Source organism: Semicossyphus pulcher, unplaced genomic scaffold, assembly GCF_022749685.1.
Source record: "Semicossyphus pulcher isolate SPU_LCO1_2020_fin unplaced genomic scaffold, fSemPul1.0.p SCAF_12, whole genome shotgun sequence".
NCBI classification, from domain to species: domain Eukaryota; kingdom Metazoa; phylum Chordata; class Actinopteri; order Labriformes; family Labridae; genus Semicossyphus; species Semicossyphus pulcher.
This window is the reverse complement of record NW_027211626.1, coordinates 6,997,177-7,025,000: the sequence shown is the minus strand read 5'-3', so window position 1 is coordinate 7,025,000 and position 27,824 is coordinate 6,997,177. Positions and strand designations below refer to the sequence as shown.

Sequence of the window (27,824 nt, the reverse complement as noted above, 5' to 3'; positions counted from 1 at the left end):
ATGGCGAGTCAGTGTAAAAGGCAGCAATGCACAATCGACAGGCGCGGCTTTCGGCAGGAACTTGACTCGTGGAGGCACAAACTCATTCACTGTGTAGGTAAGGACAATGCAAGTTACACACTGTACGATTTTGCAGGTTGAATTTTGCCTCTGTGTGGCCGTTATCGATGTAAATAACCGGCGAACACCGGACTCACTCGGGGCATCTCCGAGCGACTTTTTGTCCTCAACTGTTTCCTTCTTTACGGCAGCTAGTCTAAGCAGTTAGTGAAATGTTGCAGTTTGTAACAATGTTGCACTACTTATTTTATCGTCATGTTGTGTTTATTGCGTGGAAACCCAAACTGCAGACTTTCGTAAGCTACTGGTATAACGCTAACGTTAGTTCGTTTAAAGGGCACCGTTCTTGTTTTAAAGGGAGTGTCTCTCTGTTGCGTCGGCTAAAAGGATCTGTTTGCTAAAATGCGCGTGCCCGTGTGATGATACTGTATTTTGGAGGGGGGAGGGCGACAAATGCCCGTGGTGGATGTTTTCAGTTAACATTTAGCTTACTTGCCTTTCTCTGATTCTGTGGACGCGCTTTACTGCATTGAGGAAGTGGTTGAGACCCCACTGCTGCTGGGGGAGTTTAGCTTTTTGACGACGTTAGACTAAAAAACTTCTCAGTCGTTATGTAGCTTCTCAAGCCCCTTTTAAACGAATAATTTAAAGGCATTGTTGACTTAGGTTTAAAGCTTGCTGTGTATATCTGTGTGGGGTGAACGGTGGTGGTTAAAGCTAAATTGTAATTTTGTGATGGTAGTGCTGAAGGAGTATCATTAGTGGGAGGAAGCACAGCAGGAAAATCGGATAATAAGGGCTTGGGCATGAAGGATTTTGGCCATGATGGTGCTGTGGCTTCATGGTTTGTCTGTAGGTGCACCACCATGGTCCACACTGAAATGCCTTCATCTAGCACATCGAAGTTTTCACTTATCCTGTTAAAAATCTTAACATCTACTTGATGGTTTTTGCTTAACTTTGCACAGACATTCATGATTCCCAAACGATGCATCCCACTGGCTTTGATTATCCCCTGACTTTTCCTTTAGCATCTCCATGACTTTGGCATTGGTGGTTAAAATATGAAGTATCTTGCAACTATAGGATATGATGCTATCAAGGTGCCATGGATATATTCAGAATAAGCTACTTTAGATAGATTGCTGTCAAATTTGCTATTTTACATTCACAACAAGGGGTGGGACAAAATATCGATATCGCAATATATATCGTCGTCCTGACTGGTGTGATACAATTATCGTATCGCTGCGCTAAGTATCGATATTTTAATTTATAAAAAATTCAGAGCTCTAAACGGATCTCCCTGCCAATTTGAGTCACCGCATCATTGTTTATCTCAATTTGTCAAAATCTGTGAAACTGACACCCACTTGCAGTGAATAATAAATTAATTCTGCACTTCACCTTTTTAAGGGCATTTTGTATTCTTGAGTTAATCAGATCGTGCTGTATAATTATGTAATTGTCTTGCAATATATTAATTATCGCGGTATCGTGTTATTATTATCGTTATCCTGGACCACATATCGCATATCGTATTGTATTGTGAGTTACCCTGCGATTCCCATCCCTATTCACAACTGATAATATTCCAGCAGCAACAGTTGAACTTGGTATTTTGTTACTATTAGCAAATGTTATGCTATCATGAACTTTGTGATGTTAGCATTTAGCTGACAGTATAACTGTACCTAAATTCAGCGCTAAAGAGCTGCTAGCATGGTTGTAGTTTCTTGTTATTGTAGCTTGGTAAGGAGAATTTAACTACTTAAATATATATAGTTAAACTACATCTAACATTGCGTTGTTTAATAATGTAACTAATAACCTTTCTTTTGTTTTATTTTCATGTTATTGTATTGTTGTCTGGTTAAAGTAGAACTGAATGCTTCATTTATTTATTTGTTAAGTTTAAAGTCAGAATAGGCTTTATGATACTAACAACAATTATCAGTGCACAACGTCAGTGGGAGCACATGTGAAGAGTACTGAGCAAATAAAACCAGAATGATATCCAAACAAATCCTTTGATTCTCTGTAACCTCTCCTGTTTGCAAAGGTTTTATTTACATTAGTAGTAAATATGTCAGCTGTGTACATATCAAGGGGTTTGGCTTTACATTGTGTTTCTCAAGTAAAAGACATTTACATTGCTGCTTTAAGGTTTGTAAACATTTCTGTTTTTGTATGTGGTAAAAGATGAATAGAAGTTCTCCATTCTATGTTTTATATCTCACCTTGCCATTATTCTGGTCAGTACATATTGTCAAAAACAATCCTGCCTGCCCACAGATAAAGTTGTTAGCCTGCGTTTTTGTTAAGGGTGTATATGTATCTATTTTACAAATTTAACATTCACGCATGCAGAGCTTTTCCTTGTGATATTTGGGATTAAGCAGCATTTAAACTGCAAGACAGAAAGGCTAATTTGAAAACGAGAACACTACTTCTGACACTGCTGATCTCAAAATGTCAAATTAAATCAATCTCACATGGCTGCTATGTATAGGTCTCATTGAAATGTGTAATGTATGCACGAGGCATGTACTATAGATGTACAGAATTATTTTAATCAGTTAAAGGAGTAGTTATGTGAAGTTGCAGGAAGCGATTACACTAAATGTGCTGATATTTCCTATGAATACTAACCTCATTGAAAAGCATTGGTGTTGCATTTTAAAGAGTTCTATCTCGTCTTGTCTGCAGTGCAGGTTAGATGCCAGGGTTTCTGCGACAAAAGTAGTACATGGTTAGGTTGTGATGGTTTGAATGAATTTAAAGTTAAAATGGAAATAAAAATTGTTTATTTTCTTAAAATGCTACTGTTATTAGCTGCTATTTAACTGTTCTTGGAAAGGAAAGGGAGACCAACGATAACTAGTTCTCATCATCGGCGTAGCCTTAAAGGAGCAATTCACCCCTGGCAAAAGCAACTGTCAGTCAAAGCTGATGTTCTCTGTAATCGATAGAAGCAATAATATTTGAAATTGTCGCCATAGCTGTGGAGAAAGTTGTACAACCAGATTGCAGTTTCGCCCATTCTACATTCCCCCCTGCGCCCCTCCCTCTGAAAGGAACGGCCCAGCGAGAGATGCTGGAGTGAAATACCACCGTTATTTGCAGGCAATGGGTCAGAGCGGTACAGAATCCGACATACGACGAGAATATACCGGTGGATCGTCTAAAAAAATCTTCAGATCTGCAGTCTGCCTTTCAAACTTTTGACAATTTTGAAAGAGACATGACATCGGAGGCAGGCGTCCTAGATTGAGGAAGTGTAGTTAAGCAAGCTCCCTGGCCTCCACCAGGTGATGTGTTTTATGTAGTTTGGGCGGAGGTTTTCCAGGGCCGACTGGAGAAGCGGATAGCGTCTTCCAAAGGCACAGAGTGCTACCATAATTGCATTAGCTCCCCATAATAGCATGATAGGACTGAGGTTGAAAATCGGCGAACTGGCCCTTTTTAAGCTTTATGATGTTTATGATTTGTTGCTTCTGGGCAGCACCAGTTTTGCATAGTATTCTTATTGCGGACTGTTCTTTTTAATAACGACAGTATCGGGATGTTTGTAGACTGATCCACTAACACTGCTAGGTGGGCTGTGGGCTCATAATTGAAAAGAAAATGCAGAAACAATAAAAGCTTTCTGACTTGTCACCACAGACCCAGGACTGCTCAGTTACTCAGTCCACCCTTTATGATTGACAAATGTCCCTTGTGTTTGGGCTTTAATTGTAAAGCTGCAGAGTACATGACAACAGCACCAGCCTGCTTGCTGCAGAATGGCATATTCTGTCCATGACAACAAGGACTTACTTTTGTTTGGCTTTTTGGTGGAGAGGGCTGCACGCCACCACCACCCTGCTGACGCTGAAATGGACATTTTGTCTTTGTGTATTTAATGTGAGCAGTAAAAATGCAGGGCAGAGACAAGAGCAATTGTCCCCTAGAACAGCAGCAACAATTGTCTGTATGTTTGCCTATACATGTGTTCATGTTCCAACAGCCCCCACATGCAAACAGTGTGGCTGAAAATGTGTGTTCTGTGTGGATTTGGGAAAATTTGGACCGGAGCAGCATGAGCACGAACACGACAATGTCTGGAATGTCAGTTATTCATGCTTGCTTTTGACATGTGGGTGAGTGGAATTAAAGATTTCCTCAAACAAATAACAAGCAAATGTTGACATCAGGCAGATTGTCTTGTTTATAATTTAAACTTAAGCATGGCCCATTTTCTGCTCCAGCATGCCCCTCTTATGGACACTTGTCCTACATTTCCCTAATTTACCAGGAGAGCTGGATGGGGTTTAACATTTTGCAAAGCATGGCTAACAGCCTTAATGGTTTCATATTAAATGCAGTAAAATGTCTTTCACTGTGTGTTTGTGCCTGTGTTCTTCGGCATTCATGTATGTGCATGCCCCCCTTTTTATTCGTATTTGCTTAAAATCATGATGGTCTCGTATTTGTTATTCAAAGTTATGCTGTGTGCAGTGTTACATCATTTGACTGTCAGTTTGCATCAGATCATGTTAAGTATTCATGGAGTGTGTTTTCCCCGCTTTAGATGTTGCTCAAAGCTGCCACCTCATTGCGCACTGTATAGCGTGATCAAAATACTGTATATTGTTGTAATTAACACGATGTGTTATGACGTTTCAAGCACTGCTCTTGCTCATGGTAGCCAATTGTAAATGCTTTTTAGATGGTCGGGCTTTAGGCTTGTTCTCTATATGATGAGCTGACTGGGGATGAAAATAGTCATGTACTGTAGCTCGACTAATTTGTGCAACTTTGTCATCTCTGCACTCATCGTCTGTCCCGTCTTACATGCTCATAGAATATTGCTCAGGGATATATGTGACCCTCTTCATACAAAATTACACTTTCATGAGCATCACAATCTGAGTGTACGTATCATTTCACAACACGATGAAGTCTTTAAAGAGAGAACGATTTATTTAGGATCAATCCCTCTTGTATTTCCAAAGGCTATGGCTAAAGGTGCCAGATTTAGCGAGGTTCATTTTGGCTGCGCACTAATATGGGCTTAGGGAAGCTCCTGTTCTGTGAGCGTGTGGTCACTCCTTCTGAGATAGCATGTGTACAGTAGCTGTGGTGGGGGATGGGCTGAGTGGGGGTTAATGCAGCACTGTACATCCTCAGCAGAGCGGCAGCGGGAAGGGTGGGTCATCCAAAGGTTCAGCACTGCAGTCCAATGATTAGATTAAACTTTAGTATTTTACCCAAATTTAGTTTTTTTGTTTGTCAAATTATAGAAGGAGTTACAGTTCTGTTGCCTGTGCTGCTCATGATAAACTCTGCAGTCTGCACCTTTGATGCTCATGCAATGAAGCTCATGAGTAATAATCTTTATTTTCATATAAGAACAGGAAATACAGAATTTCAAAGGAATTGCAAGATATTTAAAATCCAAGAGCAACCCACATTGTTCATTTACTGCAAAATACAAGGCAAAGAAAATTTGCATGGAAACATGTAGACGGGTGAGCTAACAGCCCACTTCACTTCTTTATTAGTGCAGTATCCTCCTACTTGGTAGTTAAATGCAGTGTCATGTCATTTAGTACCTTCGGCACTGACACAGGAACATTTGGTTACATCTTTCAAGACAGAATTTAAGAATAGATTATGAATAATATTTGAGTACTGTGCCATGTCATTGCACATCAAACATGCTCGTGCATAGTTTGCTAAAATAAGATTGACCTTTTGCCTACACCACCAACCGGCAGCAATAAGTAGTAAAGAGGGGTTTATCACACGTTATGTTCAATTCACAGTGACGTCCAACATAGGTTAAGTTTGGGATTTAGGAAGGTTAAGCTGATCCCAGATCTGTGGGATTTCTCTTTCTAAGTGCTGGTGAAAAGGACAAGGGTGCATTCAAAATCATTCCTCTCTTCCTTTCTCTGATTGGCTAAAGATGTAGGTCAGAAAAGGGCTAAAGGCCAAATCTTGGTTTCTGCATCTGCGTGATATAAATTTTGTGTTGTGCTTAAGAGCAGAAGGGTTCATAAAAAGTGCATGAGAACCTTGAAGGCCAAAATGTTTTACAGTGAGTACTATCCACACTACAACCTTGCTTACTGCGCATACCCTGGAAATTAAACTGGTGCCTTGTTTTTCATGCACTTGTTTTCCTCTTGACGTGGTTTTGTGTGGGGTTATAGTTTTGAGCCTCAACTTTGCTTTTGGCATAAAGACTACTCGGAAGAGTAAAAGATGTATTTTAAATATCCTTAAAAAATGTTGCACATTGCAGCCAAATAGAGAATTTTATGAACCAAGTATTTACATCGAGCAGAGTGCTACAATTATAAAGTGCAGCAAAATTCAGAGTAGTGAAAGTGAAAGATGACACGTCTCCATCGCTCTTTGTGCACCAAATTGATGCCAAAATAGTCCCCATGACATGCGCTGCTATCTTGTGCTGGTGATGTCATTTGGAGCCAGCGCAGCGCAGTAGAGATCGGAGGGTGGAGCCGCCGTAGACTTTTATAACCAAAACACACTTAAATTACAGAAAAAACAGCAAGGATCCCGCATGTCTGCGTGAACAGCTTCATGTGTTGGTCTGAAGCAGACGTTCACAGATATGGAAACTTCAATGACAATGTAGTGATTGTTTTAGTTACGTCTCCTCTCGCCGCTCCTCTTCTACTTTGCTAATCCAGGACTGATCGGCTGCAGGAGCCGTATTTGTCAACAGAGCTGTCAATCATCCTTTTGACAGGATCAAATAACTAATTAAAAATAAACTTGTCTGAATCATGAGCACTTTGACGTAAATCAGCATGAAAATAACGAACTATAATGACAGAAACCATGTTTGAAAATGTTTTTCTTGGTGTGTATTTTGATTTTGTAGTTTGACTCATGTCCCATCTGTTAACATGTAGGAGGTGGGTTTTATAAGCTATACTGGAGCCAATCAGCAATGGGCGATAGAGATGTTTTGGCTTCCATGTAAAGAGGCAGGTGGCCGACAAGACGAGGGATCTAATGTTAGAGATCAAATGTCTCTTCGTGTTAAATGTCTGCAGTAATCTTCTGTAACACCGGTGTTGTTATGCGGTTGAATCAACTGCTTCTCACAAGTGTAAATTTAGTTTCAGCAACTTTTTAAATTTTTCTTATTAGTTATTTGTTCGTGGTTTATTTGAGTAACTTTGTTGCGATCTGCAATTTGAAGTTAAACAGATGCTGCTCTCACAGTCACAATGAAGTTGTTGACGTAGATTCTTGGTATGTTATTCCTTCAGTATACCTCTGTGAGAATTAAGCCGTGCCTTCACTCAGCTATAAATTGCCTGGAAGCAAGCCACGGTATAAAATTAGAGTGAATAAAAAAAAACAAGCCAAAGAAGGTTGTGTAAATAGCAAAATGCTCCTGAATCATCTTTCTCCTCCTATAGAGCCGGATGATTGGCATTCGTGACTAACTCCCTTCTACATTCAAAAACAAAATCAGCACGCAAAAATAATTCTACTTGAATGAGTCGCAATGACATGTTGTCTACGTAGCCTGGCCCTGCAGGTGTGCTTTACCCCTGTTTTTTGCAATGAATGAAGATTGTCAGCCTCATTATCCTCATATCTTTGTCCTGTCTTTTCATTAGCCCTGGCTGTGTTTTAATATAATTAGGTTAAGCCTGATGGCACATAACACCTGGCTCCTTTTTTCTTTTTCTCATTATCACTTTGTACCTCTGTAGCCTGTCTTTTTATTGTATCTGGAGGCTGATCTCTATACATCCAACCAGATCTGTGTAGTAACAGCTCAATGGTGGCCTAATTCTCTTTTCAGCTTAACTAATTGGTGAATGTTCCCTCAAACAGAAATGCACACTTTAAATCTTAACATGGTGTTTTATTTTACGAGGATGTAAACTGTAGTTGCGTGTAGTGCATTCTGTTTATTCTGCCTTTTTAATTGTGGCCGATATTCACTGTTTTTACATGCTCATTTATTTTGTAGAGCCTGCATGACAGCTATACACGCTATCAATATTTTATTCATTGCACATATAGGCAGCCTGTGCTTTTAAGTTTAGGCTGCTGGTTCCCAAAATGGATGTGTTTTTAAAGAAGCTCTCTGCATCAGCGCCACACTATGCTCTGTCAGTGGGAATGTGTTAATAATGTCTCAAAGTCATGGTTTACAGTATGACACATTTTTAAATGCCCTAAACGTGATTCCTGAAGAGTAGTTTGATGTCATGCCGCTGCTCTGTCAAACGAAAGTGGATGACCTACTTTTCTCCCCCTGCCTCTGAAATATTTCAGAAATAGGATTGGATAGCTCCAGCTGAAGTCCTGTGCACTAACCCAGAAACAGACTCACGCTGCAGCTATAGGCGAGCCTGTGTTTCACCACTTGCCCCCCTCCCTCCGCCCCCCCAACCTCTCTCTTCATGTTTGGCTGTTGAAAAGTGGGTGGGAATTTGTAGGGAAGCAGCGCGAGGGCTTTTTAACAGATGACAGCTTTTATTGAATTCACTGTGAGTTTAGGAAGAGAGTGGATGGTAAGGGCTGATCATTTTCTCACTTGTTATCTGTGAAGATATTCTGTATGTTTGCTAATATGTGTAGTTCGATCACCAATTTGCTTATTTAACTTGTCATGTTGATTTCATGTAGTCTAAGCTAAATATTAGTATTTGTCTGTGTTTTACATCGCTTTTTAAACAAGCACTTGTCATGTTTCTTCTGTTAAAATGCTTTGATTTTCTTCTCTTCTTTTCGTGCCTGCTACATTTGGATATAGTGCACTCTTGCATTAACGTCCAGTTGAGTAGACAGATGTTACCTTTGACCTCTTTAGCGCTTGATTTCTTCATTTAATGCATGCAGTGGTTTTGGATTGGACATACACACCCCGCAGCTGTAAGCACACATTGCATACCGTGTTAATGCACTGTTCAGCAAAGTCCTGTGCAGAGTAACACACTGTATCTCTCCAACATCTGGGATGGTAGGACACTACCACCTCATCAGTAATGCATAGATTTTACCTCAGCCTTTCTATGTGATAGAAGATGTTTTGCTAATGATGCAGCAGATCGTCAGTTGTTTACAGTTAACTATAATTTAGTGGACTGTGAAGATTCAGTAGATTTCTCGAGGTGTTGTATAGGATACCTTCACACCATCACTTAACAGTCTTGTTTCTTTTTTAATGTAACAACATGCAGTCACTCCCAATTCTGTAGGTGCTTTAGTTGCTTGGCAACAGGAGGATGGAGAGCATGTACCAAGTGTTGAAGTAAAAACCTGGGGTGATAGCTGATAGTATGTTTTTAACAGAAGCATATGGTTGCTCACAGGGGTTGTCAAGATGAAATAGTCAGGCAAAGACACGCCTGGCTGAATGAAATAGACATTACCACATGAAATGTCAGTGGTGTACAGCCGAGCTCGCTGTAAATGTTTTTTTCTCTTGAGTACAACAAATTAATTTGGGCCCTTGGGCAGATATGGTTGTTTTTATACAGTGCTTCACTGAGTCTATGTTTTGCTGCTGTTTGTTGATGCATAATCAAGGGTGAATCAGCCCAATTGTTGGTTGACAATGTTTGTCCAGGGCGCTATTGTGGCATTACCATTGACAACTTAATATTTAATAAATCTCATGTCTTTCCTCAGGCTTTGAGAGCATTCTTGAAGGTCTGTTTGGTCCAGAGCTGGTAGAAGACCTACAATTATTTAAAGGTAAGAATCTAAAACGGATTGCACAATCATAAAAGAGGCCGTTGTCATATTTGTGAATGAGAATTTTATGAGCATAATCTGTTTTCTGCTCTTTATGACAATGCCGCTGCATTGTACCCTCTGGTACCCAAGTACATTCACTCTACATGACAGCCCCTCTAGCTGCAGAAGAGAAGATGCCTTGTGCTCCGACAAAGTTGGTGTTTTGGATGGCGTGGGGCCAGTGTAAAAGTCCACAGTGTCCTACAGACATTTTTATAATGCATGATGTCAGCGGCACAATAGTGGGCATTATTTGGGTTTTCATTACACTTACAGTGAGGGGACGAACAAAGTGTAAATAGACTTTCTACAATAGCATTAGGAGACGGAGGCTGCAGAGAAGTGAATGGAATCAGTCTGCTGCTGTGAGTCACACTGAAACAAATCAAAATGTATTCATTGTGGCCCACTCATTGATTTCTTTCATTTCTGCCATTTAGGTAGGCTCTCAAAAATGCAATGCAATGCGAAAATGAATACATGACACTGCAAGTTTCTAACAACCATTTTATGAGGCTAGACATTATGGTAGTTGTGCTTTCTAATAAAGCAGAAAGAAACAGAAACTTAAAAACAGAACCTGCAGATAGGAGATCCGTCCAACAACACATTTGCAACACAGTACAAACCTTAGATCTCGAGATTGCTACTTCAAGAGAATCCTGCTCTTCTATTTTTAAACAGAAGAACAATTGTAATGCATTGCTTTCATGTGTTTTATTTCCATAGACTCTGAGCCGACAACAGTGTCTGACTGGTCATTTGATGAAAATTGTCTATTCTGCTGTTTGAGACGAGACAAAGTAAAGGTAAGATTTCTTATTTTCTCTGTTGCTTTCTTTAAATTTTGTTGTTGTTCCTCCAAATTGCTTTCAGTTGTTGGTAAAAAAATAAAAGTAGTTATTAAAGTCTGAAGACCACTGACTTTGTGTGCCGTTTGACAGGAACATTTAATTGGCTTAAGCAACGAGGGTCTTGAAGATTCACCCAAACCTCTCCAGGTCAGAGATCAGACCACAATCAGCAGATTAGAGAAACAAGCCGAGGAATTTCTCCATGCAGTCCTCAGCAGAAAAGGTGAGTCTTGCTGTTTCGGTGATGTAGTATATTATTATTTAGCATTTAATCACACTAAGAGAGCCTTAGATGGTGGGTGTCAATCGTCTGTCTGTAGGCTTAAATGTGAAGCCTCTATGAAAAGTCAACGTTGCTACAGTTACAGGAGGAAGGAGGGCTTCAGCATGTTTGATTTTTTGGTTGTAGACCAAGCACCAAGCTGGCTTTATGCTTAAAGCATTTGTATGTAGTGTTGGTAAATGTTTACCATCATGTAAAGTTCAGTAAATTAATGCAGAATAACAGTTTCAGCTAATTCTCTTTTCAGATGTGCCAAATTTCTCAGACCCACACATTCCAGTAGTGGCTCGAGAGATCCTTCAGAGAATGATCCGACAGTTCGCTGCCGAATATACCTCAAAAACCAGCTCCCCTCAGGACAGTTGCTCGGACTCCCAGCCTCTCTCTGACCAAAGCCTGCCGACCCCGCCCTTGAACTCAGGGGATCCTCCCTGTAACAGCCCTGCTGCCGCCTCGGCTGGACCCGCGCACAACCAGAACCCCGTCCTCAGCAAGCTCCTCATGGCTGACCAGGATGCTCCTCTTGACCTTACCATCAAGAAGCCCCTGGCTGTGCCAAGTGACCAAGGTAGTGCGAACACATCAAACAGAGCAGCTTATTCAGGACTGAACCAGTGCTCTGGTGATAGGTCAGACTGAACTAAACATTGAATCTAAATTGTTTCTGCTTTTTTGTTTACAACAGATGGAGTTCTTGACTTGTCTATCAAAAAGAGTCGCTATAGCAGCATCCTGCCTGTCCAAAGTCCCTGCCTTTCTCTAGCCACAACCACAATCAAAGGGTAAGATACGTTTCCTTCTCTTCTTCTCTTTAGTCCACAGTCCTTAAGTGGCAGTAATGTTTTTGAACGTATGTCACAATGGGGTCAAGTTGACCACAATAAGAAAGGGTTAAGCCTTTTTAAGATAATTGTGATACAGGATGTTTTGAGGCATAAACGCCTCGACATCAGCTGAAGTGACATTTGGGATAAGATCACGCAACCAGTTGGTGGCTTATAGAATCACAACAACAAACAGGGTAGTGCCCCCTGCTGGCCTGATGATCAGGATTTTCTACCAACACTTCTGAACGATGAGAAACTGCTTCTTGAGGACTGAAGGCTCATAAAGTAGAGACTTTTATTTAAGAATATATTAAATAGTTTTAAATGTGTGCTTCACTTGTATATCTTTCATTACACTGACAACATATTTAGTATCATACACCCTTCCAATAAACATTTTATTTATTTTCTCTGTGGACAAATTACCATTTGTTTTTATTGTTTATCAGATCAAACATTTAAAACTAAATCTAAGTTTTGTTTTCACAATTTTTATTTTTGTTTTGTTTCCGTTTGTTTTCCTTTTAGAGCAAACAAACGCTCTTAAATCTGTTTAGTGATCACTAATCTGGATTTGAATGTGCCTATAATTACTATTTTAATTTGGATTAAGTAGGCACCAGTGGCTTGGCATTCTGTTCTTCTGCTGTGAGAGCTAAATATATATAACACAGAGGATCCTTACTCGCAGAAGAGTTACCTCTGGTCTTCTCTTACTGTAAATATAAAATGCAACGCATACTTTATCTTCAGTTTGATAAATAAAGCCGAGTATCTGTGAAGAAATGAGAGCGCTCACTGGAATTAAGCTATTGAGATTTTAAACAGAATAGTTTTAATGGTTTAAAAATAAGCCTTTTTATTTTGTTCAAACTACTGGGTATGTTTTTTGTTCTAGATTAATTCTGCAAAAACAGTTCCCTTTGTGTGAGCATGCTTCAATTAGTCGATCAGGTTTTGAGTATAAATACATACAACCACCCTCTGCTGGCTAACTCTTTTATTGCTGTGCTTGTTCAGTGGTAACGTCACGCACAAAATGTCAGGAGCTTTTTTTGCATTAGGCATTTTGTACGGCATAGTTTTTGTGCCCTGCTTAACAGCTACAAGCCAAGCTGCCTTACCGCAATGACAAATAATCCCTCCTTCTGGCTAAGCTTTTTGAGCCATGGGAAGACCTTTATGTACTCCACTTAATGCCCTTTACTTTGCTTTTTATCTTCATTGTTTCTTTTCCCTTTCTTTTCTTTTTGTTTATTTCTCATGTTGATGCGAATTTTGTCAACAATCATCAAAGCGAGCTAATAAAAAGTTTTCGAACTCGAGCCTTTTTTGTTCTTAAAAGTCACCCACACTGCCACACAGTCGATAAGTCTAAAAGATAGTGATGTTACCAAGGCAAGGTCATATAATAAAGGAGTGGCCAACATCCTCCCCTCCCCAACCCATCCTCCTTTTAGAAAGAAAAAAAAGGCACTGTGCAAGCTCTGCTTACACCCAATTTCCTTCCATCCAATCAGGCGATCCTTGAGAGCGGACGGACAGGTCGGGCTGTTTATGAGGAGCCTACAGGATGGGAGGAGGAGGGAGAATATCGGCCACTCCAACCGTTATAAGCCTTCCTCATCTCTTGCATACTCGCTGCACATCAAAGAGGAGGCCGATCTGGAGAGCGACCCAGAGTCACCTCTCAGCCAAAACCACAGCTCCAGACCCTCTGACCTTTTCAAAAATGGATCTGCTTCATGGAATTCCAAAACTAGCTTTGGGGCCCTCCTCAAACTCAAAACCAACAGCGAGGCCAGTGAGCACCTCAAAGACATACCCAGGTTGTTAGAAGCCGCTGGACTTTTGACAAAATCGATTGCCTTTGAGAAAGGGAACTTCCAGGAGGCCTGCAGGGATGTCAGCCTCTCCCCTTCTCAGCCATCGTCTTATGACCTCAAGATTCCTCAGGTGCGGGTTTTGGCTACAGGAACGGACCCGTCTTGGGATTTCCTGTCCACCGATTACTCAGGTTCCGTTTGTGAGAAAGGTCTTGGAAAGACTATTCGCTCTATTGTACCCAGGCAGATCCAGAAAAAGAACAGCGGCGGTTTGAGTAGCTCGGGCTCAGAGAAGGAATACTGGCCTTATGACACCGACCGCCAAGCCTTGGGGGGAAACTATCCCCTTGATTCAGAGTCAGATTTGGGTAACAAGCAGCCAAGGAAGAAACGTGGACGATATCGTCAGTACAACACCGAGCTGCTGGAAGAGGCTATTGTGGTGGTGATGGGCGGGAAAATGAGCGTGTCTAAAGCCCAATCGATCTATGGCATCCCACACAGCACCCTGGAATACAAAGTTAAGGAGCGACTGGGGACCTTGAAACATCCCCCGAAAAAGAAACTGAAGCTGATTAGCCGGGTAGAGGAACAGGATGCTCCACGGTCCCCCGAGAGGAAGGAACTCCAAATCTCCCAGCAAATTGTGAGCGGGAAAACGGAGAGTGCTTCTGACGAGAATGGGAATGACTCCCATGACGGAAGCCTCTCATCTAACGAGTGATATATCCTTAAAGTACTAATAATGATGTCCTTTTTAACCAGACAGATGTTGCATTTGCCAGACAGTTGTGGTAGCTGATTTGTTTTTGTCATCAAACCTTAAGATTAGAGTTTAAATTGGAATAACCTTATTTATTATAACTTATTATAACTTCTACCCCTTAACTTTAAATCATTAATACAGTAATATGTTTGTATATCTTAAACACTCCAAGTGGCTGCTTGCCCTGCATGTTGCCTGAAAGGCGTAAATGCTACATGTGAAAGGAAGTTAATTTAAAATACTTAATTTGAAACTAAGCATTCCTAGCTCTGTAGATGTTTTCTTCACACAGAGCAAAATCGAATCATGCCTAAGGAAGTGGCGCCCCTCAGTGTCTTCTCCCAGTACTGTTCAGAGCACTTAGTTATGTGTTCAAAGTTAATAGTTACTTCTAGTGTGTGTGTGTGTGTGTGTAGGTGAAAGTATAGTGTATCATTAGTTATGGTTTAAGACTGTCACTGTTTTGCAAATGCACCTCTATGGCTAAAATGAACACTGAAGAGAGAACTCTATGTCAAAACGCTATTATATTTTAAATATGTATTATTACAAACACAAATATTCAGAATATTTATTTATGGTTGTCGTCTGGTGGAGTAGCATGTTGTTATGAGCAGGATTTAATTTCACAAGCTTCACGAGCATGACAGGTTTTCACCACCTCTAGTTTGTCTGTATGTTTTTCTCTGCTATATGAATGGTAGTTTTTTTTTTTCATTGCCTTCGCTCACTCAGGATAAATTCAGACTGGCATGCAGTACTTGTCAGTCAAAGAAAATGTCTATCAGATACAGCATTAATGTAAACGCAAACTGTAAATATACCTCAGCTCCAGATATCATTTTCTCCATAAGTCACCTCTGTCGGGGGAAGGGTAGCACACCCACAAACCCCCTGAGGTAACATTTCAGGATGTCTTACTGACAAGTATGTGCACCCTACTCTCAGATGTATTCACAACCTACCTTAACTAGTTCTCAGTAGCATCTCAGTGCCAGTGTAAGCCTTCAGAGCATTTCAGTTCTATATGATTTAGGGCTTGTCTTTTCAGATTTCAGGTATTATCTCTGGGCTGTCTTTCTCTAAGATGTGAGAAAGATTCTTTCCTTTTATTTATTGCAAAAACATTATTTTCTGTACATATGTAGAACTTATAATACAAACACACACACTCACTTGCATCTGGTTTGCCCATGGCACATTACTCAGAATTGTGTCTTCAGGTTATTCAACCACACTCGCCTGGTTTAATAAGGTTTTAGTGGCCTAATTATTCACAGTCACAGATTGTGCAGTAGCTAAACTCTTGCTATCAGATAAATCCTTACTCTCAAATAAAAGGATCATTCAGGTATTTATACATCAAACTGTTTACTTTCGGTCATAGGTAACATTATATCAGTCCTGTGTTCTTGTGAGTTTAGATAACGGTTATTTTTAGAAGCTCTTTCCTCATGAAGACTTACTTTTAAGCAATATTAGCAGATGTATCCTAACGTACTAGCTGACTGCGCTAGCTGGCTAACATTTGCCAGTTTGCTTATTAAGCTTACTTGTTAATTACTGTTAAAATCATGCCTCAATCCACAACCATTCTCCTGTTGCTACGCCAAAAATTCAATGAAAATGCTTTTAAAAAAAGAAAGTAACTGATATTGACCTCTTCAAAGAGACTTGATCTATATCTCAGGCTAACCTTTGTGTGGTTAAAGAAACAACCCGACTAACTGTGATTAATACGATTAACTATGGTTTGCAGTTCATTGCTGCGTCGTAAAACTATGCTTTTGGGATTTGTAGTTATGTTTTTATTGAAAACATATTCTTGTGTTGATCACAACAAAGAGTGGCTCGACAGACTTTGAGATTTCCTGGCTATACCAAAAACTTAAAAGGAAACTATAGATGGTTGGGTCATAATGCTCATCTGTAAAAGTGGAGATTTATTACCTGTGAAGGTGGCCGATCCACTGTTGCAGTTACATATTTTCATTGAATTTTCGCCTGGTGACTCAACAGAGGGGGAACTCATCCATAATGTTCTTATATCAGCATGCCTCATTGTGCACTTATACCTCAGGATACTCATGAATATGGGATCATGGCCCATTATTCTTTTATCAGGTTGATACACAGCTCTAGCAAATGCTGGTCATTATTTTTTTTTTGCAAATCTTACAGCCTTTTATATGTACACAAAGTTGCTTAGATGAACTTGGATGTTTTGATTAGAGAAATGATTCCTTAACTGCAAGCATTTAACTCGGAATTAAGGATTGTAAACGATTTTAAGTGAGAGTTGGTTTAAAATATAGTTCAGGGACTTTTACACTTGTGTGGTAATAACGTGTTAAATTTATCTTCGATCATAAGTTCTCTTGTTCTACGCTACGTCTCGCTCTCAATGCAGGTATTCTTTTCTCATTTAAAATAGGGTTTGCATTTACTCACAATATACTTTTGCCGTCATGATTAGGGATAGACCGATTATCGGCCGGGCCGATTATCGGCGCAGATATTCGGCATTTTGACGCATATCGGCATCGGCCTTTTTTTTTTTTTTTTTTTTTTTAATCCGATGGCCGATAAGAGATCAATTTAAAACTGGGTTATTTTGGCTCTGATGCATATGCTTAAAGGCATTTAAGTGTTGGAGTTTGTGTTATTCAAAATTTTGACGCCAATATTTTCACTTTTACTGCAAATGAATATCGGCTTCAAATATCGGTTATCGGCCTCCTTGACTACTAATAATCGGTATCGGTATCGGCCCTGAAAAAACCATATCGGTCTATCTCTAGTCATGATTTATGACTCTAAATTGCATATTAACATACTCCGAATGCCCTAACAACTTTAATTCAGTGGCATAAATTAAACAATTAAACGATTTCTATACATGTTTAAGTAAAATGTCGAGTCGCTGTCACTAATCGGATTATTCTTGCATTGACAATCATCTAGCATTACATAAAAAGTCATACTTTTTCATGCATTTTAATTTATTTATTCAAAACACACAACCGCTTTGGGATTACAGGCAGGCAAATCATGATTTTGCTCTCCTCATCGTCTATTGTAGCAAATTGAATAGTCAACTACCTCATCTGGAAAACCCATATCATAGTCTACTGTTATCAGAGATGTTTTATGTAGCGATTACTCATGCACACAACACACAGTTTATGGTGACATACAAGCAAGGGCAGAAAGAGCAGGCATAAAGTTGATATATAGAACAGTTGAAAGGCTTGTTCAACCATATGTAAATATTTCAGTGTGTCCAGTGCAGGCGACTGCTCTGTGATCTATTTAACGCTCGTCGTCTCAGTTCTACTTTTCTTTGTGGATGGAGCGGCGGAGGGAACGTTGTGATTAAAGTATGTTTGATGATCTCCCGCTCCGGAGAAACTTTGTATCTTAAGTGGAGGGGAGGAGTCGATCTCCCCTCTTACAAAACCGTCAAATTGATATGTTTTAGAGTTATTTTATTAACACAGTATTTATTAATCAATATTTATTAATAAATGATTTTATCGCCACTTAAGTAACCATGAATGTAAATGGCTTTAATAAATCAAAAAGTTGCTCATAATCGTTTTTAGATATAAGTAGGTGATGCTTAAAATGTAAATCTAATTGCTTATATAACATATGGGAAGGGATGACGTTACAGATTTACCCGCTCTATTCTGATACAAATCTTTTGCTTGGAAGATGCTATAATATATGAGGGCAGAAGTTTCATCTTCAAAGATGTGCTTAATAATTCAGGAGTGTCCCTGTCCATAAAAACTATGTACAGATTTTGTATGTTTTATTTCCCTTCTATGATTAATCCAGGAATGATACCAGGTAAATATTGCATGAGCTGTCTCGATGGTGTTTGGTAGTGGGAAGTTAGTTGTATCAGGTGACGGTTATCTTTGAGGATGTTTTATTGAAAATACTGGAGTGTTGTCGTGTTTACCGTCACGTCTACGATGTATCGGGTAGATTAACTGTGAACCTTGAATATCGCTAAACCAGACTCTGATTGACGTGTCTTTTAAAATGTATGATGAAATCCCCATACAGTACTCTCGTAATTGCCTGATTATTTATTGACCTAATGTACCGTATATGAACGTTGTGGATACGTTAACACATCCATGTTCTCGTGCTTGTTAACTATTGTGAAAGTTAGTGGTTATTTGGTTTGATTCTGCTTGTTAGATGGGTTGTGTTATTCCTTTGGAAGAAAAAGGCATGTACTTTCCTTACTGCAATGCTACATTAAAGAGAGAAGGCTAAACCCTCAGGGATAAAACACTTACAACTCACTATTCAGGTACCTTACTTTACTCCTTTGACCTTGAAAGCAGGGATGTGAAGTCAATAAGCTTATAAAAACAAATGGTCAGGTTCCAGTTTCAGCAAATGTTATTTTTTTAATCTCTGAAAGTTATTTTTTATTCTCTAAAAAATACATTTGAGATATTTTGGCATGCTCTACAAATTATTTTACGTTTGGGGACAAAAACCATCTTTTTACTGTTATTTTTTATACTTTATTACACAATGAATGTCAATACAAACCTCAGTACAGGGAAGACGTTGACTACTGGGTACTAAATTATGTTCCTTTCTAGTTCAGTTACTACACAGTTACTACAAAAAGCTTTTATTTAACATACAAAACAGCATTTATGAACAAATAGTCACACATGTCGAGGGTTGTGTTGTAACCTTGGCATATTTAAAGCTGAAATCGGTACAAGCCACAAGATGTTACAAGAAAGAGCTAACACAGAAACAAAATGCCTCGTTGTTTGATATTTTCAACAAAGTAAATAAAAGACATCCACATTTCTGAAACGTTCTTGATCCATTTAATTTCACCTCCCAGTTTGCTATGTAACAGCTGAAAGCTCAAACTGCAGAGAGGTTATAGATCATGCTTAACACAAGATTTTCCACCATCTGTGTTATCGTATATAGGTGGTAAAAGTTTCAGATTTCAGCTTTGCTATGTCGAATTAAAAATATAAATACCTCTGTATTTTGCATTAAAGCATTATTTATAGTTGCACACAACATTAATATTGATTTATAATCATCTGTATTCATCGAATATTGGTCAGCAAAGCATCAGAGTTTGTTTTCTGACTACATGTTCATCATATTTCTTTGCAGTACACACACAAGGTATTTCTATTTTTGTTACACAACTCAGCCTTGTGACATGTCACCTCAGGAATCCAGGTCTGTTCACTCCTTTTATCTTGACTACAGAGTAGCCTGGAAATGACTTATATTTTACAAAGACAATAAACCTTTCAGAGTTATAAGATAATATCTATCGTGCATAATGTGATGGTACAAATGCTCCAAAGGTATTGGAGAATTTTGTAATAGACCTACCTCACTGAAAATCTTGAGCCAAAAACCCCCCAGAAACATCCCGCCCCCTTTTGACTGATTAAGATTTGCATTGGCACAAACAAAACCTCAAAGGTGTTGCGAATAACTGATTTAGCATCTGTTCAGTAATGCTAGATTTTTCTTTTACTGGTTAGTTTGTCTTAAGTTGTTGAGCACTTGTATCTAAATGTCACCTTATGCACTTGTAATAAAATGCATTAAAACTTGACAAAAACAATGTACTCAATATTTCCCCCTGATGTATTTGCTCTTTCAAGTGATGAACATGTGTTTGATCTGTTTTAATCAGCGTGGGCCACCATTACTAAATGTGTCGTGCATGTTTGAAATTTTCTTGATGTATACTCTTAACAAAAAGCACCACTGTGTAAAGAAGAAAAATGTAATAGCTGTAACAATGTAATTGGTCAAGTTCACTGGATGAAAGTTTCACTTTAAAATCACCTATTCTTCTAATAAATATGCAATGATAAACATCGGGATGCAATTGTCAATTATTTCACGCAAACATTCAAATCCAATGTGATGTTTTCACACCTGTAGCGATGACAAGACATTTTCTGCATTAATATTAACAAATATTAAAAACCAAGGAAATAAATGAGCTTATTTTGATGTTTCAATTATATTTATTTTGTTCTTTTTCCCCTCAGTGAATCTCCAGACTTGCATGTCACAAAGGCAAAAGACATGCAGTCCGCCTCTACGCTGGAGCAGTTCATGGCCAAACTCTGTCCCCACCATCAGAGGCAGATCGTAGATGCTATAGGGTTTCTGCAGACGGAGGTCAAAGCACTTGCATCTTCCAACGCGCAGCAAGACTCTATCTCTACCTCTGGGATACAGGGAACTACTTGTTCCACTCCAAAATCCGGCACCCCTGAGAAGTCATTCGCTGAGCTGAGGTTTCCCCGTGCATCCACTCCCAAATTAGAAATCCAGGATATGTCCTACTCGATCTCAAGCAGCAGTGCGAGGCAAAATGTTCCAGAGAACATGGTGTCCCTGAGAACGTCCATCGCTGCTGCTAGCCCTGCTTTGGATCTTCGCAGCCCTGGATCAGAGAGTAACCATGCTTTGGTCAGCCCCACTGCTAATCCAGGGGACACAGATAACAACCGTCATGGCGATCACGCACCTCTTAGGATGAAAATCATGACCAGCAACATTGCTGCTGGTAAGAAGTTGTCATGTGTGCTCAACACATCTCTTTCATCTCACTCTGACACTTTGGACGACAGAGAGGGTAACTTGAATTCATCTGACAGAACAGAGTCTCATAGTGCTAGACTTAGCTCCTCTATGAAAAGACACAATCAGTCTAGTAACACACATCAAGCTAGGCAGAGAGAGACTCACCGGCATGCCAAAGATTCACCAGCTAAACTGTTTTCTGTGCACATGACCATTCCTCCGGACTCTCCGCGGACCGCCAGGAAGACCATCAGGTCGTCGGATCATCGGATCAGGGACTCTGTTTATAGGGGAATGGCTGACCCTGATCTTGGCCACTGCGACATTGTTTTTATTGACAAACCAATTACAGAGTGTTTTAAGAAAAGGCAGAGCAGTATGGTCCCACGTCGCAACGCCAGAAAGAGCACCAGAGGACACATGTACTCAGATGAGATCTGGGAGTTAAAGACTGTCCGTACGTTGGCTGGGAGGGGCAACTGTCCTAATCCAATGCCAGAGCTGATCACGTTGGTCACCCCGAAACAAATTCTTTCAAAGCCTGAAGGTGTCCCCCCTGTAGATATGCCTTTTGCTGGGACATGCAGGGAGACGATTATTCAACAAATGTCTACTGAAGAGTCAGATGAGAGTGTGATACCAGGGAAAGGAGACATGGTGGAGGTAGCAGCAAGTGAAGCAGACATTGTAGTTGAAACAAGTCACACAGATCAGTGTCAGAGCATGGGGCAGTCTGTTCCTTTATCACCGCAACAGGCTCCAATAGAGAGCAAAGACACCGACATGAATGCAAATGTAGAACAGGTAACAACTACAGATTCAGGAATGACAACAGAACATGAAGAAAGTGTTGTTCCGGCTCAGTTTGAAGGAGAGAAAGAAGACGAGCCTGAGCCTCTAGAGGAGAGTCATGAAGGTACTGAGCAAATATTGGCAGAAACTGTCGTTGAGTCTGTAGAGAATACCACCGTTAGTGAAGCTGAGCCCCCGTGTTCATTACCTGAACTACTTAGCAATGAACCCGTGCTTCAGCAGAATAGTCCCCCTTCAACAGCGGATCAAGTTGTGGAAGAGGGAGAGGAAAGTATAATGGAGGAAGTACAAGATGAGCAACCTCAGGAACTTCAGCTAGAGACACAGAAACACTATGACAACTCTCAAGTGACAGAAAGCTTCAACACCACAGGCTCAGCGGAGGAGCTGATGACGAACGAGTCAGAAAGTCACACTTCAGAAGCAGCTGACGGTGATTTGCCCTCAGAGCCTAAAGGTGATAATGATGGTGATAGTGGGTATGACGTATCGTTAAAGACTCTTGATGCGCTCTTGAAGGAATTACCCCCTTGGCGTAGAAAAAAAGGGACGGTAATTCCGCTGCCAAACCGGTTGAAACAAACAGAAACCGTGGTGGTGGGTTACGTTAACGGTAGACCCATATCGGCCAGTGACAGAAGTTTGCGACGTAGGTCGAGTAGCAGCACCACCACATCACCGAGTAAATCACCAGTGAAATCGAAGAATGTATCCAACAAGACTCCTGTTGATCCAACTGCTGATGTAACAGTCGAAGACAACAATTTGGACAAACATCTACCCGAAACGCTCGTACCTGAGACTCCTTCTGTGAATCAGCAGGTGACAGAACCATCGACTGCCACACCGTCTAGCCCGACATCTAAATTTCCCTCAAAGGCCAAGCAAATCAAGAAACAGAACATCCAGAGAGATCAGGATAGTTTGCCTGTCCTCTCTGATCAGCCTGACGATGATGCTCAGAGCACTGAGTCCAAACGGCAGCTTAGATCAGCCAGTCAGAGGCCAGCTGAAACTCAAGTATCATCCCCCACATCCAATGCTGTCTCGTCTGTTTCACCGCCAAAACCTGCTGCTACCCATGCCCTTTCACCTACAGAGCACCTCCCCTCCATTCCCCTTCCTCCGCCCCTTCCAGTAACTGCTCCTCCAGATGGGTCATCCACCCCTGAAGCCACTGAGCAGTCCCAACAGGACGCAGTCCCAGAGACGACTGAGGAATTAAACACTGAAGAAATCCAGCCAGTAGAGACGACTGAAGAAATACAGAAAGACAATGTAGAAAATAGTTTGCAGGCCAAACAGAAACTAAGGTCTGCGGAGGCTGTTGTTGACGACGATAAAAATGAGGAACTGCAACTTAGCGATGAGGAATCAAGTCCATTAGAAACTCAAAGTCCTGTGAAGACTGAAATGCAAACACAGAGTATTCCATTAAAACCGAAGCGGGTTCACAGAAAGGAGGTAGAAGCTTTGCTTCTGGACTCAAATGTAGCATCTTTACGAAACAAGTCTGCAAGTGGAGAGGAGAGCAGTTCTTCCATATCGGGCAAACCCACAAGAATGCCATTAAGGAGTGAGAGCAGCAAGGCTGAAATGTCCCACCAGTCTGTCACTCCGTCACCTGTGGACAACAAGAAATTAGCTTTGAGATCACAGCGATTAGCTGCACCTTCTACCTGTGCTCTTCCTGTAGCTGGAAGACAGAGTGGGGTAGCGTCCCCCGGCAAAATAATCCCAGAAAGAACAACTAAAGCTCAGGTGAAGTCCCCTCCTGTGTCTGTTACACCTGTGTTGCCCCACAGCTCAGCCGCCCCCGTCATCACACCGAGACTCGAGCCCCCGAAACAAACTAACAAATTCCTTCAGACCCTGAGTGGAGAAGAAAACCAACACCTCATTTCAAATCTGAACCTTAAGTATGATAAAATGCAGAGAGGATGGGTGCAGCTGGACAAAGAGGGTCAGCCGACGATAAAATACAAAAACAAAGCGGACAGACAGGCCGCGATATGGAAGAGTAAACGTAGGGCTAAAAAACCAAAGTCTTTGGAGCACCAGAAATACTCACCGGTTCAAATGCTCTTCATGAAAGGTTTCAACCTCACCAGTATTTGTCGCTGGTTCCTTGAATCAACAGAAACAAAGTCCCTCGTCATTGTTAAGAAGGTGAATACACGTCTTCCGTCAGAAACCCAGCTGTGCTTCCACAGCTCGTCTAGTGCAGGGACCTCGCAGGGGGTATTTCCAAGCCTACAGGCGGAGCGCTTGAAGAAACATTTGAAAAAGTTTGCCATCGCCTCTCCTGTAAAGAGCAACCCCAAGAGTCAGAAACTGATTGCTAGGGCCCTGGAGCAAGAGGTGATTGCTGTCAGAGGGAGAGAGAGAAGAGATCTACTCAGTGCTACTCAGGCTATGATTACGGCACACTCCTCTGCTGGAGGCAGCGCACACATAGTTGAATCCCAGAAATCCTCTGGTAAATCAAAGAATCCAGCTAGTGCAAGAATCTTGAGAAAATACTCAAATATCCGAGAGAAGATGCAGGTTCAGCAATCCAACGCGCGACTGAAAAAGGCCTCAAAAACCTTAAAAACAAACAGCATGAAAAGACTGGCCACCACAAAGTCTGTCGCCAAGTCGATTCTGAAACCGTCTTTGAAGGCACAGAAATCATCCCGACCTGTCGGCAAACAAATGAAATCGTCCGCGGCAAAGATGGAAAGACGGAAAACATTTTCTGGCAAAAAAACGACAAAGCTTCCTGTTCAAGAGAAGGCAGTCAAAGCTCTGAGCAGCGTTAAAGCTTCGAGAGAAACAACTAAGAAAGAATTGCCAAAGAGATGTTCTCAGCGACTAGGGTCTCCTAAAGTATCTGAACACACCCCTGCGGAAACATCTAAAAGCAAGATCGTTGCTAAAAAGCAAATCGAAGCAGAGAAGGCGGAGGTGGAAAAACCTGCTGTGAATAAAATGAATGCTACAAGAATCCAAGCTAAGGAGTCGTCACAGAGCGCAGTCGCTGAAATCAAAGGTACCGAGAATGCTGTTGAGTCCCCACAGCAGAGCACGGATCCCAAGGTCCCAGCCTCACCCGACCAGGTACTGACAAGATCGCAGAGAAAGATGGAGGTGGCGGTCCCTTCGAGCGGTAGCCCCAGTCATGCTTTAAAGAAGACCGCGAAGTCGATGAAAACACAGAACGCATCTAAACCAGTCAAGAAAGCTGAAGAACCCACGCTGACAAGAAGCGGGGCTTTACGATCTCCCCCAAAGAGAGGTCGGGAAGCCTCGCTGCCACGCAAAGCGATCAAGGCGACCGCCAAGAGAGCGCGGCAGCTTTCAGAGACACCAGCTAAGCGCACCAGGACATCACTTGCAAAATAAACCTGGACCGGCAGGGAGAGAGAATCTTTATTTTATGACTTCTTTGATCTGCAATATATTCAGAAGGAACAGAAGCGTCTATTTTTTACTCTCACAGCATCTTCAGATGAGACGGCAGTTGTGAAAAAGGAGCAGATTTTGATAGTCTTCTATGCTTTTGTGAAGCTTCAGTGTGAAAATGCAAACGTGACTGATGATTAGCTCAGCATTAGCTCTCTTGTTTATGGAGCGCACACGAGTCCTACATGATGTGTAGCAGATGTAGTTGCTGTACGGCTTTATGTTTCAGCACTCTGACACGGCTGGAGATAGCAATCGCCTACCAAACCTCATCTTTAACAAACATCTAACTTTGACGATCAAGGTGACAAATTCCTTCATTATCTTCCTCCTGTTTTTGCCATTTTGTACATAATTATTGCTACAGATGATAGCATGCACTGTACTGTGGAGAGAGCTTTGCTATGATAAGTGGGAACAGCTTTTCATGTGTACCTTTCCTCACAGTAAGTAGGCAGCTTGCATCTCCAGCCGGTCTTCCAATCGCAACATTGTGAATATGTGACAGTTGTGACCAGGTGCCTTATTTATGAAGTGTGAAGAAAAAAACAATAGAATGTGTAAAATGTGAAAACTCCTGTCCTTTAGTTATAACAGCTATAATAGACCTTGATTTGCTTCACAATGAGAGGGCGAATGTTTTTCCGTTCCACCCAGCTTGGGCCTCGTGCTCCATCTGTAAATCCTTACGTTGACTGAGGCATTCAGATTTACCCTTGATAGGCTTATTTTCATGTGCCCTCGACCCAGAGCATTAACGAAATTGTTCTCATATAGTTGTTTAAGATGTTCAAGCAGACGCCTCTGTGTGTATACGTTTTTTGTTGTTTGGGTCAGTTGTCGTCACTTCTGACCATTGCACCCATCGTCTTCTCATGATAGACTTCAATATGAGTATTTTACCTGCTTCTGCATGTGTTAAGTGTTGTTAATGTGGAGACAGTTTTGGCATAAGATACTGCCTCCCTAAAAGCTGAACCCCAGAACTTTTATTTATGCCCCTCATCTTTGAAATGCCATCGAAGACTACGTATGCAAGTTCATTCCCTGCGAAGAAAAGCTGCACTGTAAAACAATCTGAGATGACGTTGTGATACCGGCTAATGTGTCGCAATATTTCAAAGAAACTGATCCTGAAAAGTTTATTTTGTTTGTTCTGAGTGAAGTTGTGTCCTCTTAAGCATTAACGGCCCGGTGATAAAGTCGTCCCTGGTTTCTCACGAGTTGGATCTGAAAGTTTTGGCTTCCACACTTCTGATTTGTTTGCAGTTTTATTATCATGTTGTTATTATTTTTTATTGTCGTTGACTGTCAGGCAGATGTTCTCATGATGTGAAGTCTCTTTACTTCCACAGTAGTAACTTACATTAGTGTGTTGTCAAAGAAAAAAGTACAATTTTTAGCACAGTGTTTTTTTTTATGGTCATTTCTCTTTAGACTTTAATCACCTGTAAATGCAAAACATTTCTGTCATGTTTTTATTGTTATTTAAGAACTCCTTGTAGGCTAATGTATTTAGCAGATCTAAAACAGCCCACCAAATACCAGACTTGAACATGTTTATTCTTTGCTATTTAAAGATTTTGATTTTGTATATTAGAAAAGAAATAACTGCTTTATTTGTGGTAATCCCAAGAATGATACATCTTTATGTTAAGAACTTTGTATTTTTGCTGGAATTGATATAAAGATGTTTGAATTTTACGGTTTGGTTTCTTGGCTCATTTATACTGTTTTATGTTTTTTTTTTAACCAGACAAAGTTGAACTATATTTCTGGAGAAGGACCCAACGAGGTTTTGTTATGGAAACGGCGATGAGCCAAATGGAAAGGTGGAAACTAAAAGGATGCTTGAAAGGAACTTTATGTTACAGATGCAAAAGTGTCGTAATCGCCTCCTTTTATCTCACTGCTTTTCTGAATCCTCCTAAGAACCTTCGTTTAAATGTCTTTGCAGTCTCCACACAATGAACTTTACAAAAAAGGATACGGTCAGACTTTTGGATTGTGTGTCCTTGAAGTCGAGGTGAAATGAAAAATGTCATTTTAATCCTTTTAGATCACATCCCCGGTAATATTGTGCATCTGTTTGACAATATAGGCCAAAATAAATACAGAAAATCACGCATGCTTACGTAAGTTAGCGCCAAATAATTTCAACCAATCAATCTGCAACATTTAGCCGCAGAGCACCAAGAACGCTCGATCAGTTAGCTAGCTACTGCGCTGTGGAGAACGTCTGTCTACGCCCACTTCTCAACGATCAAATCAAATCCCTCTAATGATATGTCCCGCCTGCACGTCCTGTTTCACTCCGTAATACGTCACGATACGGAAGCTAGATACTCTCAAAATGCCGTTTCAGCTCGACTGGAAGAAGTAAAAAAGCTTGAGCAAAGCTTGCTAACTATCATCTGCGTACTCCAGAAACAGCTAGAAGTGACACAGCTTGTTGACTTGTTTGTCAAAGGCCCTGTTTACACCTGGTATTAACCTGAGTGCTGAGTGATCAGATCACAAGTTGACATCTCTTTGTACATGTGTGGA

The 27,824-nt window shown here is 40.7% G+C and overlaps 1 protein-coding gene across 2 annotated transcripts; it reads left to right on the top strand.

The window, feature by feature from the left end:
* Nucleotides 1–26,981, top strand: LOC138588318 (ligand-dependent corepressor). 2 transcript variants are annotated; one of them, XM_069658361.1, is made up of 7 exons: nt 1–97; nt 9,736–9,801; nt 10,573–10,652; nt 10,788–10,920; nt 11,228–11,548; nt 11,666–11,762; nt 20,477–26,981. In XM_069658361.1, the coding sequence occupies exons 1-7, from the start codon at nt 1–3 to the stop codon at nt 25,215–25,217; spliced, it is 5,535 nt and encodes a 1,844-aa protein (XP_069514462.1). In that variant the 3' UTR covers nt 25,218–26,981. The 2 variants fall into 2 exon arrangements, with proteins under 2 accessions (XP_069514462.1, XP_069514464.1); XM_069658363.1 differs by lacking the exon at nt 20,477–26,981 and adding an exon at nt 13,328–16,331.
* Nucleotides 26,982–27,824: the final 843 nt, after the last annotated feature.

Excerpts from the sequence above, each read along its gene's own strand:
- LOC138588318 (XM_069658361.1), top strand. The coding sequence starts at position 1 with ATGGCGAGTCAGTGTAAAAGGCAGCAATGCACAATCGACAGGCGCGGC. Across the intron at positions 10,921-11,227 it reads TGCAGTCCTCAGCAGAAAAG|ATGTGCCAAATTTCTCAGAC; the intron begins GTGAGTCTTGCT and ends TTCTCTTTTCAG. Across the intron at positions 11,549-11,665 it reads GGCTGTGCCAAGTGACCAAG|ATGGAGTTCTTGACTTGTCT; the intron begins GTAGTGCGAACA and ends TGTTTACAACAG.